Here is a 19,671-nt window from a genome sequence, read left to right as displayed (position 1 = left end):
TGTACATGTTCAGTTGCAATTAATCTTTCAATGGCGTTAAAGTATGAATGCCTGCTTGGAAGTTTATAAAGTAAATTATCTGAATCATTCAATTGATGAGTAATAAGCGAGATTGTGGATACATATATATATATATATATATATATATATATATATATATATATATATATATATATATATATATATATATATATATATATATATATATATATATATGGTGGCTACAGATAGGAATAAACCAATGACCTGTATGCAAAGTAACACACAAAATAGGTAAAGAATTTTAGAAAAACAAGAGAGAACGAACATATATTTGTTATGTTTTATAATTATTTAGACAATTTAAAACTTATCATAGATGGGTTAGTGTCATTTTCCATAAATAATGGTACTCTCATAAACTCATCAAAATGGTAAGCCATGGAAGTATTAGGGACAGTCCTTATTGCCAAATTTCTGTGGCCATCTTGATGTTAGTATGAGAAAATATAAGCATACAGGTACGCATAATATTTTTATACTGAAAGGTTCACCATATGAAAAAGTACAATAATTAGTAATGTGGACTTAAAAACAAATGATAAAGGCGAATTGTGCAATACACTTTGAAACAATAAAGTATAATATAGTGTATTTTAGAAAAACACTTAAAAACAACTGATAAAAGCTTATTGTACAACACACAACGTAACAATGAAAAAGTATTGAAGTTTGCAATTTGGCAATTAATTTGAAGACAACTGATCTGCTTGTGCAATGAACATTGAAACTTTTGAAAAAGGGAAATCAAATGTACATGTATTTGGAAACAAACTTGGGAATAGTATGTTACTTTCAAAGTAAGTACGAAAGATACTGTTCATATCGACAGTGGAGTAATGTTATTCAAAAAATGTATGTGTGCATGTTTTTGGTAATAAAGTTTTCAGCAAATGGTATTACCAGTGACATGTCTTCCCAACGGATATTAATCGGCTAAGAAGAACACGTGAAGTAAGCCAAGAAAGGATTTCAGAAATTTGAAGGTATATTTACTGGTTACTAACAGACTTCGCTTTCGGCATTGAAAGAGGCCAACTTAGCTTATTGAATAGACTACACGGTGTATGTTTATTCCAATATATTTGAAGTTTTTTTCAAACCCTTACTGAAAAATGGTTTTCTCTGACAGAACTTATGGCTTTAATGTTTTATTTCTTGCAAACCCTGGATGGAATGATATTATTTCTTTTGAAACCGAAGCTGGCAGTTTGTGATTTGTTTTTTATCACAGAAATACTTCATTGAAGCCTGAATGATACAAATGCTTTGAACTAAGCTTATATCCTTTGTATTCTATTTAATTGTACTTATGAATATGCCTAATGCAAGAATTGGCTACGGAACAAGTTCAACATCTGGTGAAGACAAGGCACAGTATGAGAAAAGAGTTGGAGCTCTGGATCACTTTCTATCTGTACTAGGTGAAAGTACAATGAAATACAGCAACAGCTTGGGATGTGGTATGGTATATAGATGAACGAATGTTGTCAGCTTTTATACCATTAAGTTGTTTGTGAAGAACTTTGCTGATTTATCAGTTTATTCATGTGTTTGGTTATGGTATTGTTTAAGGCATTATTGCCAAATATAAAATCCCTTGGCATTATCTACCATCTTTTCGCACAACCGACTGATAAAAAGTATTGAATTGATTTCGGCTGATGATGGTCTTTCTAAACTTCACAGTTTAATACGCAATACTTAGAAATATAATTTTGTAATACATGTAGCAAAGATTCAGTGGTTGGCGCAAATGAAGGAGTAAAGTTTAATAGGCCATTGTCTTTTTATGCCCCCGGTAGGGTTGCATATAGCAGTTGAACTGTCAGTCCGTCTTGTCAGTCCGTGATTCCGTCCAAAAACTTTAACATTGGCAATAACTCTTGCATTATTAAAGAGAGCAACTTGATATTTGGCATGTATGTGTATCTCATGGAGCTGCACATTTTGAGTGATGAAAGGTCAAGGTCAATGTCATCATTTAAAGTCAAAGGTAAAAAAAGACAAATCCAAGTGATGTAATAAGCTTTAAAGGGAGATAATTATCTTTACCTGCCAAATGATTAAAAAAATCAAATAAATCAAAGCAGTGCAGTAGGAGCATTGTGTTTCTGACAAACACATCTCTTGTACTTTTCAGGATAAGCACTATTTAAAACATTCCCAAAGCATATTCAATGTTATGTTGCAGGATAACCTTTGCCCGCTATCTGGATGACAAAGGTGTTATGGCTAAAATGGCAAGGTCGGATTCCATGAAAGGACGAACGGGTCCAGCGCGCAACATCACGTTGCCAAGGGTGATGTTATGAGCAGATCTAAAATGGAAATGTCCATTGCGTCCAAGGACCGGTCATGGTCGCCGTTAATAGTGAAAAGGATTAAGTTTGGATAAACTGGTAATTATAAAGGAATAGGTTGAAGGGACATATCTAGAATTTACAAGTCTTTGAGAAAAAAACCTACTGCTCTTCAGTCATATCGCATATTGTTTCTGTTATAAAAACAAACTGGATTAAAGTATTTATTACTTTCAGGTTTCGGCCTAATTATGTACTTCGCATGATTCATTACAAAACGTTTTCTCCCATTCTTGTGGCGTAGTTATTTTGTATGATAACCAACTGGAATGCTATTTTTATTATCCCCCGCCAGAGGCGGAGGGATATTGTTTTGGCGTTGTCCGGCCGGATGTCCGTCCTTCCGGCACTTTTGTGTCCGGAGCCATATCTTGGAAGTGCTTTGGCGGATTTCATTGAAACTTCGTATGAGTATATATATGCATAAGAGGATGATGCACGCAAAATGGCATTGAACACCATCTGTTAAAAACATAGTTATGGGCCTTTGTATCTTGAAAAAATGCATTTTACTATAGGCACTTTTGTGTCCGGAGCCATATCTTAGAAGTGCTTTGGCGGATTTCTTTTAAACTTGGTATGAGTATATATATGCATAAGAGGATGATGCATGCCAAATGGCATTGTACACCATCTGTTAAAAACAGAGTTATGACCCTTTGTATCTTGAAAAAATGCTTTTTACTATAGGCACTTTTGTGTCCGGAGCCATATATTGAAAGTGTTTTGGCGGATTTTGTTGAAACTTGGTATGAGTATATATATGCATAAGAGGATGATGCACGCCAAATGGCATTGTATACCATCTGTTAAAAACAGAGATATGGCCCTTTGTATCTTGAAAAAATGCTTTATACTATAGGCACTTATGTGTCCGGAGCCATATCTTGGAAGAGCTTTGGCGGATTTCATTGAAACTTAGTATGAGTATATATATGGATAAGAGGATGCTGCACGCCAAATGACATTGTACACCATCTGTTAATTACAGAGTTATGGCCCTTTGTATCTTGAAAAAATGCTTTTTTCAGTGTCAAATATAATCCTTTTTTGTCAAGAAGCATATAGGCGGGGGATATCAATTCAACGAATTTGCTTGTTTATTTCAGGTTTTATCATGATATTATACTATGTATGATAATTACCAAACGTGCTCATCCTTAACCTAAAACGCATGATGTTGGTTTTAAATATATTCTTAAAATTAAATGGATGAACATATTTATACATTAATTGATGTAAAAATGTATTAAATTAGACATTCAATAATCATTGTGCCAGTGCTGTTCGTTCATTAAGTTTCTTCTTTTTTTTGCTATAATGTGATATCGGAGTCATTTTGTTTTAAAGTGAAGCCTTAATTATTGTTAGATGTTAAATGTTGGTTCGTGTGTTTCAGAGATGACAGTGATGCTCATCGGAACAACATCGGGACAAACGTTTTATTGTGAGATAAACCAATAAATTCAATTAACCAAAACAAACGTGTTTGAGTTGGTTATTAAGCAGCAGATACAAACTATTATTTTCATTTATAAATAAGACACTCTAACCTGACTCACATGAATTTATCAGTATGTTGAATTTGTTATTATAATTTGTTCGTCAAAAGTGCTTCATGCTTTGGGGAAAGACCTTTTCTTCACGCTTTACCATTTTTATGCGGTTATTGATGTACATAGTTAATTGATTCAGTTTATTCATTCATGTCGGTCATTGTCTTATTAAAGGATCCGAGCTTTAGCTGCTCCGTTTCCATTCTCAATGTCTGTTTTGTGGAAGATGCAGAAATATTCATGAATATTGTATCTTCAGGGACATTGCCAAGAAACACTTATTACCATGCATGTTTTTTCACGAGTAACAACTGTCGATAAAAACGCGCAAAACAAAATGAAACAATAAAATTCTGCAATACACCATAGAGCGCAATAGAATAACAGTTAATAGATGTGATGGTCGTAATTCAGCAGTTCAGTGCATTTTGTCTAAGTTAAGTTCTTAAAAAACATATCAATAGCTGAAAATTGCAGCTGTATCGTTTTAACTTCGTCCAACTGTCATGCGTCTAGTAATGGAAGACAGCTTGGACACACTTCGAGCCCTCAAGAACTGCAGCCTGAGTTAGTTACCCCTATAGATACCAAGTACTGGTTCTAGTCCCAGGAATCGAACTGAGAGCGTTTCAAATAAGCTTTAGGCTTTCTTTGCAATCGAGCTAAAATAAATCGGTTTAAACCAAGAAATGCAGCATCATGCGTGGAAGGACCCCTTGAGCTTCCAAATGCTCACACAAGACATGTTTGCTTAATACTCGTTAAAGCATTTGTGCTGTACACATTTGTCTTGTGAATCTATTGTGATCAAATATTCGATTTTACACAGTATAACGATTTACTATTATCTCGTAATTACCAAAGTATCGGTAATGACTTTTGTTAGTACATTCGCAGATAATTGTATATGCATGGCAACAAGGAATGAACATTTTAATACATTTGTTTTAAATATGACGACAGGCATAGTATTAAAATACAATGAAATAATTGCACATACATCGCTGAATACATAAACAAAACACTGAAAGCAAATGAGTTTTGAAGATAACATGTCGTTGGTAGGATTGGGCATGTGTGTACATAAAAATTATACTATTTCATGTGGCACAATCGCGTTCATAGAAACAAGTCCAATATTAATTAAATTAAAATAGTTATAGTTTTTATTCAAATTTTGATCAATATTGATATATTTATTTATATTAAAAACAACCGAATATCCTAAATATTTGCATTAGAAGTTAACTTACATCCACGGACACACTTTTTTCCTTTGTAAATAGAAGGTCGATTGCATTTCAACATCGAACTATACAATTGGTAGGATTCGTTTGGTTAATATGATAATTGGTTTGATGGTTGTGGGAGCGTATACAAAGCATGTTATGGTGTATGAAACAATTGTATGTATTTTATCTGATTAAAAAATGTTTGGTAATCACAATGAATTAATTGAATAACATTTAAATTAAATTAATGTACATGTTTGCTACATGCTAAAAGTTGGTGCTCATATCTTCATTGTCTGCCTGCTGTTCCGATGCTCGGGTTTTTATAGTCCCACATAAGTCGTTCGTCTTTTCTACATCGTCTTCATTGTCCCCAACTCTAGCTTCTGATTTTCGTGAAACAGAATCCTTCATTGGGCAATCTGCGTCTGGTACTCGAGAATCCATGGGTTCAGCTGATGACGTTGCGTCTCGTAATATGTCTTCAATTTCTCCGTTTGACATGTCTGGTTCTGGTCCTCGGGATTCAACATTAAATGGTGCATTTGTTAGGGGTATTCGGGTTTCTATATCACCAGAACAAGTTTCAAGTAATCGGGCTTCAATATTTCCAACTGCTGATAATTTGGCTCCAATATCTCCAGTTGACACTTCTTCTGCTACTCGGATATTAACATTCTTAACAGAGACGTTTGCCTCTGGAACGAGGGTCCTCCACGACCACATCGAGCTTGCGTCCGTTTTAATTACCCAATTTGTTCCCTGAGCAATTCCTTTGGCAAGAAGGGGCCCTACGACGTGCAGGTACAACACTGGCCATACGAAGAACTCCACGCGCGGTCCTTTGGTAGTGTAGTCCCTGTAGAGACCCCTGTCAAATGCAGCATTTTCCATACTTTTTGAAGGTTGTTTTGTAATGACATTAGCATTCATTTTCGGTGCACCAAAGCCAAACTTTTCGGCCTTCATGTTTGCACTATTTATTGAAGCCATTTCATTTGCTGCAACTGCATCATTCAGGTTACCTAGGCAAGCCGAACCTTCTGTTGCGTTGTTCATGGAACCGTAGTAAGTCGTCTGAATTAACGACTTGGCCTTAACTATAGAATTCCTTTCCGTGTCTGAGGCAAATGATCCTCCAGATTTAGATTTGCGGCCAATCAAAATAACAGCATTCATGTCTGCGCTTGTTGTTCTAGATTCCGAAATGTCTGTGAGTTCAACGTCTTTAACATCAATTGCCGAATTACTTAACTCGCCGTTGTTAGAATGAACAAGCACCTCAACGTTATGAGAATGACGGTTGTCGACAGAGCGAGCTTCAGTTCGTTCAGGAGTGTTCAGTTGCCGTTGTACTTTTGCAACGGTTAACGTTATTGGTTAAGAAGATTTCAAGATATTTCGTTCGATTTAGATCATTAAAAACATAAACTATTATATACATGTACATGTACTTACATTAAGTACAGTCTGTTATTTGAGCTGGATGTCCATGTAAGTAAAATATATATTGGGTTCAAAATTTCTTTGACGGCAAAGTATATGTGATTGACAAAACATTTGGTCATTCAGAAAACTATGGCTGAATACTCAGATTCATGATTCCATTCATCGAATTACTATGCCATTCTGTTAGCATTTGCATAAATAATTGGAAAACTCAACATTAAAATTGTATCATTTGTAGACTGTTAGCGGTATTGGGTTGGATTATCATTAAAACTAGCCGTTATGAACAACATATCGGTTCGTTTTGGCAAGTGTGAACATACCAGTTAAGTTATTCGAATAGACAGGCCTGCCTTCTAAACCAGGACATGCCACCACAACTGGTGGATCGCAGGCACACATGAGTAGTGCAATGTTCACGCTTTCCAAAATGTAACCATTCACAAATGGTCCAGATAGCAAGCCTTTCACCTTTTCATCGCTGCAAACGTTGTACATATACCTCAGGAACACCTTCAACATGTTTAGTTTCTCGTATCGGAGGGTTTACATACTGGTAATTGTTGGCAATATAGGTGGATATTGCATGTTCATTTTAACGTAAACTTATACAATTCATATTTGTCTGGGACTTTTGGTTTACGTTAGCATTATTCAAAATCACTATCTGAATTCAGGTTTACTTTTCAATTGCTGAAATGACTATCTGACTTGTTTTACTCTAGCATTACTTACTTTAGCGACCTCCTCAGAAAGGAGCAAACTTTTGCTTTCCTTGCATCTTTCAATTGTTTTCGTAACTGCGTGTTAGTATCCTGGCAAACAAACCATAGCGCATTTACTACACAAATTATCAAATCACGTTATATTACTAGTTTAAATATTCATGTTGAATAATAAATAGTACTTGCAACCTTTAATAAAAAAAAAATAAGTACATAAATAACACATATTTATTATACGCGCTTTGTTCGCCGTTCTGATATGCACGATTAAGTGAGCTTAGATTGTTCAAAATTAATAATTATAATATTAGTTTGAAATTTTAGTGTTTGGAAACTTGAGTGAATTCTTGTGTCACTAACCTCGTTAATATACCATTTACAGACAAATTGCCACGTCTTCTGCAGTTCACTCGAACAAAAATCGTAGGCGAGCTAAAGCAGACATACAAGGACATGAGAGATAACTATTTCCTTGTACACAGCGCGTTTCAGATGAGTATTTCATGCGTACTGGCAAATGCTAACTTTAAACTGAATTATTGAAATAAGGGCCTGCATTTTATTAAGCATTAATAAAATGATCTTACTAAAAAGACATCTAGCAAAAATTCGACAGCGCTTTTCTCTGACAGCTGGTCTTGTAAGACGGTGAAAGCATTAGTCCACTGGTTGTCGTACAGTTCACTAAACATCTCCGCCAGTTTTGTAGGTCTGAAGAGGTCACTGAGATCGGCGATGTTCGGATTGTTGTCTCTCAGTTTTACAGACATGACTTCGCTTAATCTACATATTAAACATTTGTTAAAACATCAAGCAATACTAGTATCGCAGGAATTAATATTTTATTATTCACAATATCTTTTAAACCATTACCAAAAAAACGCTACATATCGACTATGCATGTCACATTCAGTCATTTGGATTTTTGTCGAGAAAAAATGTCCCACATTTTTTCCATCTTGTATAGTTTTATGAAAAACTGTGGAACGATGTAAACATATTTTACGAGAGATTGTGTTGGTTATTCGCACAAACATTAACAATTGCCCCCAATCGGGTCCATGGATATACCGTCTTGTCTTTTTTCGTTTTGAATTCGACACAACGAAACATGAAAATTAACGCACATTAGTTCATATTCCGATTTTCTAATAACCGAAATAAAAACAAAGTGCGAACACAAAATTAGCTTCTTTAATCGTTTTTCGTTATACTAATTATAACACAAAATACGGAATGTATTTCTCTGCTTATATTTCGTTTCAGTCTTCATATCATGAATATAAACGATTAAATTTTGAAGCGGATTGTTCTACCTTGTTAAAGCATCATCTTTTTCTCTTTTCAATTTTTCATTTTCTATTCGGAGCTCCTGAATCTCCTGTTCCTGTCGGGCTTCATTGCGTTTGTTCCTACAATAAATGAAGCCTAAATTTCTCAAAAATCTTGTAATGGTTGTCACTAAATACTTGTTATGCTCCATGCTTACATTAAATACAGGGATTTCACTTAAAGGTAACACTGCTATTGTTGTCCTGCAATCAGAGGCGTCCGCAGGAATCATCCTATGGGGTCGGTCATGGGGAATTTTCTCCCTCTTTGTCGCCGCAGGCGTAGGAAATTTTGAGAATAAGACCAGACAAGTGTGAATCATGTAGTTTATCAAACAGGTTACGCGTCAGGATTTGGAATTGATATTTTAACTGAATTGGAGTGGATTATACATATTTTCTCTCGCCTTTGATCATAGTGACTTTTCTCATATAGAATTTTCATCAGTCATCACTCATCATCTGAAGACATTTATTATGGTTAAGCCGCAATAACTAAGTCGTGATCGGAATCGGAAGGCCCCGTTTCAGGACATGAGCAAGAGAGAACCCATCGAACAGAATGTGTCTGATTTTGTTGACTTGGTAAAAAATATGTTTTTTTCCAGCCGTGCGTGATATTACTAACCCTGTCCGCCACCACTTGTACGGTGGAACGATTATCAAGCACGTTGAGACGAGTCATGACATGGCTAAGATCCACTATGCCCAACGACAGGCTCTCGTGATTATGCATGATGAGCATTCACAGGGATCGGATCAACACCGACAAAAATATGTTCACACATAAAAAAACAGCAGGAAATTCGGCCGAGACCCACGTCGCCTTCACTTTCTATTCATGGACTGAATACATGTTAATTGATTGAATTATGCCTCGAATTCGCACGAACGAATTATGTTTAAAACAATGTTTTGAGCGTAAATTTATTGTACAACAACCGCATCAACGATTTTTATTAACATGTAAATAAGAGTTGATGGTCTTGTCTTGAAGATAGGGGTAATTCTGGCCCAAATTGTTCAATTCAGGAATAATAATTTTACACGTTACATATTCTACTAAATTTTCCGCTCTTCGATTCTCCAGGAGGGGGGGGTCCAGCTGACCCCATTTGCCCCTATGTGCGGACACCCATGCCTGCAGTGACATTATATATCTTCGTCGTAATTCGATTTTAATCGCAATTTGAAATTGTATACAATTTGGGAACGGAGGAAATGAACAAAAAAGTTTTATTTCGAATTGTATGGTAAATATCACCACTTACGGTTGCTCCTCGTTGAAACAAGAAAAACACCAACCTGAAGTGAAAATAGCGCACAGTGAGTCTGAAGCAAATCTTCGTAGAATATCAAGTATTTCATAAAACAATACTAAAGTAAAGAACTAGTATCACGAAATCAACAGGGTAGTGTGCTAAAAAGGGGCGAGTTGAATACCCAACAACAAGTATGGTGATATTTTCTATGACTTACTAAATCCATGGAATTGCTTAATTGGTCTTACATGGGTTTTTAGGCATTGTTTTAGTTTGAGATTGGAAGTTGTTTCCGATACTTTTTTTAATTAAAAAAACAGTTTCGCATTTTTTTGTTATGAGGGGACGCGAAAATAAGGAGCGGGATGCAGAATCCATATATTTTGTTCTAGATCTTTCCCTCCGAACAACGTAAACCGTGTGAGAACTTAAACTTCAATTACTGATAATATATTATAGTATAGTAATATAATATAATTGCATACGTTGTGCATTCAATTCCAGGAATTGTTATTCATACGCAACCTATGTTAAAATGGAATATGTCGAACTTGTATTTTCTATGCACCTTTTATTTCCGACATTTTATTTGAAATGTAGATTCAGTTATCGTTTTTTATCCATGCTTGTTTGTTTATTTTATGTGCATACCATAATATCCGTGAAAGAAAACGAAATTCTTCGTTCACTCCTTGAATAATTGAGGAGCTACTAAACGAAATTGAGAGTTACAAAGCTTTTACGACCATGGTGCATTATCACATAGGATAAACATTTGATAAGTTAATAATTATTCGATATTAATATGATCTGGCAAACCTTCTATAATTATGTTAAATTACCGGCAGTTTCGTTTTCGACTACCCGTACAATGTATTTGTGTATGCACTTTCGATTTAAAACGATAACCTTTCAATAAAACTAATAATGTTTACGTTATAAAATTAGCACAAATATCTAATTAGTATTATGCAAGATCAAATTCAACGGGATAAAACGTATTCTTGGACTTGTTTGTTTGATTCTACACCAATGTAATGGATGTACACGTAATTATGTAATTAATCGTGACAGGAAAACAAATATTATAATAGTTATTGAAAACCATCACAATTGACACCGAAACTGTGTATTTCAATGTTAAATTCCGATTCCAAACAATGTGTACACTCACCACAGCACTCGTCATCGTCGTGGTCCATGTTCTCTAAGAGATAATCTTGCACCACACTCCGCTCGTAAAGCATAACAGGACCATATGACCGAAAGCAAATACAGGAAGTTAATAGAAAGTATTGATATAACACCCATAAATAAAACTTCGGTCACATTTATACTGGCGAAACGTTCACAGTTCGGTCTAGTAAAATTACCATATTTTGAGTGATTTATTTACAGGTAATATTGTCTCAAGCTTTGTTACATTCGGTAAATATGTTAACTTTGCACACGTGATAATTGATAACTGTTCGTGCTCAAGTGGCATTTACTGACCATGCACATCAAGGTTAAAAGGGAACTGTTTAAAGTTTCATTTTGTTGGAATAGCCTTATGGTAAAGATGTGTACGAATTACCCATGTTCGAAACCCGGTGAGAGGATCGTTTTGTATAATGTAAGTTTTTCAGGATATTTACGTGAACGCGTTATTTCTTGTAAGTAACTCGGTAACATTAACACATTTCTTTTGAATATGTCGAAGTATTCCAATCTCCATGAAGAATTCCAATAAAATATATGACGAAAAATCTGCGACAATAAAAAGCGTTACATTTTTTTAAATAAAACGTTCAGATTTGCTGTCCGAGCATGGCTCTGCACGGTACTGCAGTATTATCGCCACTGAGGCTTGTTCGTATTAAATTACGGATTAGTTAAGGCGTTTTCCTTTTGACCCAAAGAGTATGTTAAAATCCCGTTGGGGTTAACTTATTTGTTCTTGTGTAAATCTATATTCAGGGCCCGTATTCGTCAACCTATTCTTAGACTAAAGTATATAAATAAACAATATTCTTAAACTATAATTCACTAAAATTACTTGAAAGTCAAGTCTAGCAGCTATATTTATGTAATCAATCGTTTAGAACAATATCTTAATTATATATGTACCATTTTAGCTTGTATATTTGAAACCACTGAGGATTTTTTTCATTATAAGACTTTTCTTTATTCTTAAATCTAGGCATGGGTCAGTAAATACAGGCGCTAGTCATATTTTTCTTTAAGTGTTCGTTTCATTCACACTTTCAAGAAAATCCATTGAATGGTTGACTTCAAAGAATACATATTGTTCGAACAAATAATTCTATGGTTTAAAGAGTAACATCTGCAAACGTGTTTACCATTTCATTTAATTCAGCGTTCGGAATGGTAGATACCGGCAGAGAAGTCTGCAAGGCGCACGCTACCTTAGAGGGACAAAATGCCAACCTGTTATATGTGTAACCAAAATAGGCTCGTTAAATTGTTATACTTTGCAATGTCATACGTGACAACATATAATACTCATTTCATTTTATAGGTTGCATTTTTTACTTACTTACATGACTTAACAACTTCCACAATCCCCAACGCAGAGTCGTCTAATCATACTGCACTCTAGCTGTAGGTGGATGGTCTACGGCCGTCCACAAGCTCAAATGACCATATATGGAGAAAAAGGCGGGACCAAACCAAATAGGCTTGCAATGCGCATGCCCAAGCAAAACCGATTGTAAGCCATCTTGAATTGTTAGCGTGAAAAGAATACATTTATTGGATATTTTAATATGATGAATATTATAGGTAGAGAATATGGATAGTATTATCATCATAACGTCAACATTAACTCAACAATTGTATTGTTGACATGAAGATAAAGCTATTTCGAGGTTGTTTTGACCATTGTATTGCTAAGTAGGTCAAACTCAAAGTTTTAACTTTTATTGATATTTTATTTAGTTAAGGAATCTTCGAGTAATAGTTAAAAAAAATCTTTCGCAATCTATAGCTGAATCATGTGTTGTTGCTATAATATAAACTTTCGTGCATGAGCCATTTAAATCCGTTTGCATTACTGTTTTTGTTGTTTCCCCTGGAAAATTCTCTTCTTGCTAGCCTTCGCTGAGTTATTCAACAACATCGCTATATTGCTGATTTTTGTTGTTTTTTTGGTTAAAGCTGCATGCTTTTGTTGGATAATGTTTTATTTATCATTCACGTTTTACATATGATTCTGTTTAAATCATATTTAATCGATGTTTTGGTGAATTTCGCGCATGCTTAACTTGCCTGATTTCGGACGTAATTTACTTTCGGATACATGCTCCTCTTGTGTTTTTTTTCTATGTTTTCTTATGTATGCAGATTAAAAAACAGCTCATGCTTAAATGTGTTATTGAGCAAGTGACTTCTTAATACTATGGCAGGAATAAAAAAACTGTTATAAATTAAAAAGGCAGTTTAGTTACATGTATAAACTCACAGTCACAAGTGTGTAAGTATTACTGTTACATTTATTTATATTTACTAAAAGTAAATATATTCTCACATATCAGTAAGTATTGTACAGCCCTAAATTATATTTAATACACCCATCTAGGCAGTAAATTCATATATGTGCTGGTTTTAATTTACATTCATGTTATTATCCCCCTGCAATAGGCGGAGGGATATTGTTTTGGCCTTGTCCGCCCGTCTTTCTGTCCGTCCGGCACTTTTGTGTTGGGAGCCATATCTTGGAAGTGCTTTGGCGGATTTCATTGAAACTTGGTATGAGTATACATATAGATAAGAGGATGATGCTTGCCAAATGGCAATGTACACTATCTGTTAATAACGGAATTATGGCCCTTCGAACCTAAAAAAATGCTTTTTTACCTGAGTGTCAAATAAAACACTTTTGTGTCCAGAAGCTAATTAGCGGGGGATATCAATTCAATGAATTTGCTTGTTATTAATTGAATGGAAATAAACCTGTTATTTTGTCTGTCATTATGGTGTTTAAAATCACATTAAATGGCATCCAACCTTCTTGATTTCAAATACAGTAACACCTGGCGCCGTGACCTGGATGCAGATTCTAAGCAGATGGGCCAAAATGGGGGCAGCTGGAGAGACTCGCCCGGAACTGACAAGCCTGGAGGAAGCTGGTTGACTGTTGGCGAGATGGGACAACAGACGAAGAATAAACGAACCTACTTGATTTGATAAACATTTTTGTAAGTCATTAAAGAATCGAGCAAACTTTTTGTTTCCAATAAGCAGTCCTGTATATATCCGAAATAAAATAAAATGTTTCACTCAGGTTCCTTGATACTCATCTTGGTATTTAAGGGACCTTATAACAGATTTTGGCATGTATTGAAGTTTTCATTAAATGCGTTATATTTATAAATGTAAACATTAAATCTAAAAAGCTCAATTAAAAAAAAGAAAAAAAGAAAAGAAAAAGTAATCCTCATCTGGGCTCGAACCACTGACCTCAGGAGTAAAAGTCTAACGCTAAGACGGCCATCCATGCTCATACAATATTTTATGCTTTCAGTTTCTATAAGCAAAGCTCGTAGTGTCACAAAAAACGACAACAGAACTCCAAATTATTCAATTGTTTTGCTTTGCAATGATTTATCATTTTCAGGTTGTTAATGTAAAGTATAACTGTTTTCTCACAAATATCATAACTGCAACAAAAATGTGCGAGTCTTAAACGATTTTTATGCCCCCTTTCGAAGAAAATGGGCCATATAGTTATCAGACTGTCCGTCTGTCGGTCCGTCTTTCCGTCACACTTTGCGTTTAGGTTTCGAAAAATGCTCATAACTTCTATGTCCCTTGAGATATAACCTTCATATTTGGTATGTATGTGCATATGAACAAGGCCTTTCCATACGAACACAAATTTTTACCCCTGTGACCTTGACCTTGAACTTTGGGTCCGCGTTTAGGTTTCAAAATCTGCGTTTAGGTTTTGAAAAATGCTCATAACTTCTATGTCCCTTGAGATATAACCTTCATATTTGGTATGCATGTGTATATGGACAAGGCCTTTCCATACGCACAAAAATTGTTACCCCTGTGACCTTGAACTTAGGGTCCGCGTTTAGGTTTCGAAATCTGCATTTAGGTTTTTAAAATGCTCTAACTTCTATTTCCCTTGAGATATAACCTTCATATTTGGTATGCATGTGTATATGAACAAGGCCTTTCCATACGCACAAAAAAAAATTACCCCTGTGACCTTGACCTTGAAGTTAAGGTCCACGTTTAGGTTTCGAAATCTGCGTTTAGGTTTTGAAAAATGCTCATAACTTCTCTGTCCCTTGAGATATAACCTTCATATTTGGTATGCATGTGTAAATGGACAAGGCCTTTCCATACGCACACAAATTTTGACCCCTGTGACCTTGAACTTACGGTCCGCGTTTAGGTTTCAAAATCTGTGTTTAGGTTTCGAAAAAAGCTCATAACTTCTATCAAGCATTTATAGGGGGCATAAGTCATCCTATGGTGACAGCTCTTGTTTTTTTTTGTCAATTTACCAAAACATGCAAAGGCCCCTTAAAATACATGAAGTAATGTTTACAGTTGTCCATAACCACATATTGAAAAAGAATGTGTAAGCTCTATCTATTGGCATACAAACAAAGCCAATCTGTGGGATTATTACTCATGGCAAGCAATATGATCTTAGGTATACCTTCTATAATAAGGTGTTTGCACTTTAATCACATTAAAATTTGAAATACTATGGAAGTACAAAAAGGTCAGAATGATAACAAACAGGTTTGTAATGGACATCATCGTGCAATTGCTATTTATGTGAGTGGGATGGTACAAAAATTCTGAATTTGTTATATGTAGGACATTTAGTAACTTAGCAACCCATGCATGTTGCAAGGGTTTTAATTGTCCGGATTATTTTGAAATCCCGATTTGAGCCATTCAGGATTGAATTTTAGATCAGTTTAAATCCGGTGATTTATTTTAAGGGGGTGTGAACAAATATTGTAATTGCTTCATTGGCATGCCGGGCATGTGCGCTTAGTACGGATTTTTCCTGGTCTTTTTAACAATGTTTTCCAAAGAAAAAAACGGGTTACTAGATTGGCAAATGTCGGTTGGCGGGCGGAACAAGCTTGTCCGGGCCATAACGTTGTGGTTCTTGGTGAGAATTTAAAATCATTTGGCACATTTGTTCACCATCATTAGATGGTGTTGCTCAAAAGAATACCGTCGATATATCCAAGGTCAAGGTGTTTGAGTTCAAAGGTCAAAAATGGCCATAAAAGAGCTTGTCCGGGCCAAAACTATGTCATTCATTGTGAGACTTAAAAATCATTTGGCATATTTGTTCGCCATCGTGGGACGTTGTTTCACACGTTAGAATTACGTCAATATCTCCAAGGTCAAGGACGCCACAACTAAAAATCTATTTATTTTGAAACAAAGGGGGTTAATTATAAACAATCAGTTCAGTTTGAGTTGTCTCCCTCTATCAGACTTTTTTCTACATTGAAAACCTGGTTTTGTGACAATTTTTTCCCTTGTTTAACTATTGTCTGATTGGTTATCCGCTGACACGGACGTAAAAGGTAACTGACCTAACCTCTTGGCTACTTTCCAGAAATCATACATACTACAAAATGTAGCATATGTCCACCATCATTAAATTTCCATTTTCTGCTGTCAAACTAAGTGCATATATTATTTCATTTGCAAAAGACATATCTGGATATATTTTTGGACAGTTGTTTTACTGTATGGTTAGTGGATTTACATTTATTATGCCCCCTTCGAAGAAGAGGGGGTATATTGCTTTGCACATGTCGGTCTGTCGGTCCGTCCACCAGGTGGTTTCCGGATGATAACTCAAGAATGCTTAGGCCTAGGATCATGAAACTTCATAGGAAGATAGATCATGACTCGCAGATGACCCCTATTGATTTTGAGGTCACTAGGTCAAAGGTTAAGGTCATGGTAACTCGAAATAGTAAAATAATTTCCGGATGATAACTCAAGAACGCATATGCCTAGGATCATGAAACTTCATAAGTAGATTGATCATGACTTGCAGATGACCCCTATTGATTTTGAGGTCACTAGGTCAAGGTCACGGTGACCCGAAATAGTAAAATGGTTTCCGGATGATAACTCAAGAACGCATACGCCTAGGATCATGAAACTTCATAGGTAGATAGATCATGACTTGCAGATGACCCCCTATTGATTTTGAGGTCAGTAGGTCAAAGGTTAAGGTCACGGTGACCCAAAATAGTAAAATGGTTTCCGGATGATAACTCAAGAACACATATGCCTAGGATCATGAAACTTCATGGGTAGATTGATCATGACTCGCAGATGACCCGTATTGATTTTGAGGTCACTAGGTCAAAGGTCAAATTCACGGTGACCCGAAATAGTTAAATGGTTTCCGATGATAACTCAAGAACGCTTACGCCTAGGATCATGAAACTTCATGGGTACATTTATCATGACTCACAGATGATCCATATTGATTTTCAGGTCACTAGGTCAAAGGTCAAGGTCACGGTGACCCGAAACAGTTAAAAAATTTCCGGATGATAACTCAAGAATGCTTTTGCCTAGGATCATGACACTTCATAGGTAAATTGATCATGACTCGCAGATGACCCTTATTGAATTTCAGGTCACTAGGTCAAAGGTCAAGGTCACAGTGACAAAAAACGTATTCACACAATGGCTGCCACTACAACGGACAGCCCATATGGGGGGCATGCATGTTTTACAAACAGCCCTTGTTATCGATGTTCTTTATAACATTAATATAAAATGACAATTACACATAGAGTGTTACTGGTGGTCTGGCTTATAATATTTTGCATTCTACTCACAAGAAATAGCAACTAAGACTATAAAAAGAACATTAAACTATGGCTTTGGGGGCTCTACCTGTAAGGGACCTACAGCCTCAGACTCCAGACTTTATCATTAGGATTTCAAATTTGGGACATTTGACACCCCTGATGTTGTGTCATGTATCAAACCGTCTATAAATATTAATTTTATTAATTGGATATGTTGAAGATTTGGTGATGCAATCATTGGATTTCATTTTGTGTTTTGTTGACCTATTTTTAATTTTTAGGCTCAGCAGAACTATGGCTGTCAAAACACAATTGTATTAAAATGAAAAGTGCTTCAAATTATACAAGAAGTCACTTTCTTTTTGATTTAGATGTTTTTCAGTTTCGTCGGAAGACGTTTCCCAACAACCATCCTGTCTTGAAAGAAATAACTTTTGAACTCGATTTTCTGGTAATACTATTTTTTTTACTTACAGTTATTAGTGAATTATGAACATTTCATAAGGATCTCAATGGTCACAACAGGTATATTTATATAATATATATATATATATATATATATATATATATATATATATATATATATATATATATATATATTTATTAAAAAAAGGCCTGTTGAGTTTTTAATTTTTTAGTTTGTTCTCTTAAAGATTTACAGAAAGACCCTTTTTAGCTCGACTATTATATATGAAATCTATATAGTGGAGCAATTCTACTCACCCGACGTTGGCGTTAGCCTTAGCATTGGCGTAAGTGTGAGCATGCAAATGTTAAAAGTTTGTTTACTACCCCAAATATTTTCAATGTCCCTTGGCATATTTCTTTCATATTTTGCATACTTCTTAACAAACATGACCCCAACATATAAACAAGAGCAGACAACTCTATCAAGCATTTTGTAATAATTATGGCCCCTTTTCCACTTAGAAAATGCAGCAAATGTTTAAGTTTGTGTACTACCCCAAATAATTTCAATGTCCCTTGACATATTGCTTTCATATTTTGCATTTTTCTTAACCAACCTGACCCCAACCTATAAAGAAGAGCAGACAACTCTATCAAGCATTTTGTAATAATTATGGCCCCTTTACCATTTAGAATATTCATATTATTGATAAATCTATGTTTAAGTTGGCGTACCACCTAAAATATTTTCAATGTCCCTTGACATATTGCTTTCATATTTTGCATACTTATTTACCAACATGACCCCAATCTATAAAGAAGAGCAGACAACTGTATCAAGCATTTTGTAAGAATAATGGCCCTTTTTCCATTATTATATGCATATTACTTAAGATTCAACCCAATAATATCTTTGACAAGTTTTAAAATGACGCCTGTTGGTTGAAAAACATGGCATTTATGAGGTGGGGCATTTTCGTTATATGTCGATAGTAAACCTTGTTTTCACTCTAGAGGCCACATTTATTGCCAGATTTTTATGAAACTTGGTCAGAACATTTTTCCAATGATATCTTGGATGAGTTTGAAAATGGTTTTGGTTGCTTTAAAAACATGGCCACCAGGGGGCGGGGCATTTTTCCTTATATGGTTATATATCGTCCTTATATGGTTATATATGGCTTTAGTAAAACCGTGTGAACACTCTAGAGGCCGCATTGTCCAATCTTCGTGAAATTTGGTCAGAAGATTGGTCTCAATGATATCTTGGATGAGTTTGAAAATGGTTATGTTTGCTTGAAAAACATGGCTGCCAAGGGGCGGGGCATTTTTCCTAATATGGCTAAAAATGGCTATAGTAAAATCTTGTTAACACTCTAAAGGCCACATTTATTGTACGATCTTCATGAAACATGGTCAGAAGATTCATCCCAATAATATCTTGGACGAGTTTAAAAATGATGCTGATTGGTTGAAAAAT

General features: G+C 35.2%; 1 protein-coding gene and 1 long non-coding RNA gene across 2 annotated transcripts; one reads left to right on the top strand and one right to left on the bottom strand.

Moving 5' to 3' along the window:
- Nucleotides 1–6,968: 6,968 nt before the first annotated feature.
- Nucleotides 6,969–11,248, bottom strand: LOC127836397 (uncharacterized). The gene is made up of 7 exons (XM_052363018.1): nucleotides 11,132–11,248; nucleotides 9,967–10,000; nucleotides 8,681–8,776; nucleotides 7,952–8,147; nucleotides 7,725–7,796; nucleotides 7,375–7,454; nucleotides 6,969–7,152 (listed from the first exon to the last, which is right to left on the bottom strand). Exons 1-7 carry the CDS (start codon nucleotides 11,202–11,204, stop codon nucleotides 7,143–7,145), a joined length of 561 nt encoding a protein of 186 aa, XP_052218978.1. The 5' UTR covers nucleotides 11,205–11,248; the 3' UTR covers nucleotides 6,969–7,142.
- Nucleotides 11,249–12,562: 1,314 nt separating this feature from the next.
- On the top strand, nucleotides 12,563–18,239 carry LOC127836402 (uncharacterized). Its single transcript, XR_008028751.1, has 3 exons — nucleotides 12,563–12,670; nucleotides 13,986–14,156; nucleotides 18,155–18,239. It is a non-coding gene; the product is annotated as an uncharacterized LOC127836402 (long non-coding RNA).
- The last annotated feature ends 1,432 nt before the right edge of the window (nucleotides 18,240–19,671 follow it).

This window comes from Dreissena polymorpha, chromosome 6 (genome assembly GCF_020536995.1).
Source record: "Dreissena polymorpha isolate Duluth1 chromosome 6, UMN_Dpol_1.0, whole genome shotgun sequence".
Lineage (NCBI taxonomy): Eukaryota > Metazoa > Mollusca > Bivalvia > Myida > Dreissenidae > Dreissena > Dreissena polymorpha.
The sequence above is the reverse complement of the archived record's forward strand: the minus strand, read 5'-3'. Positions and strand labels throughout refer to the sequence as shown.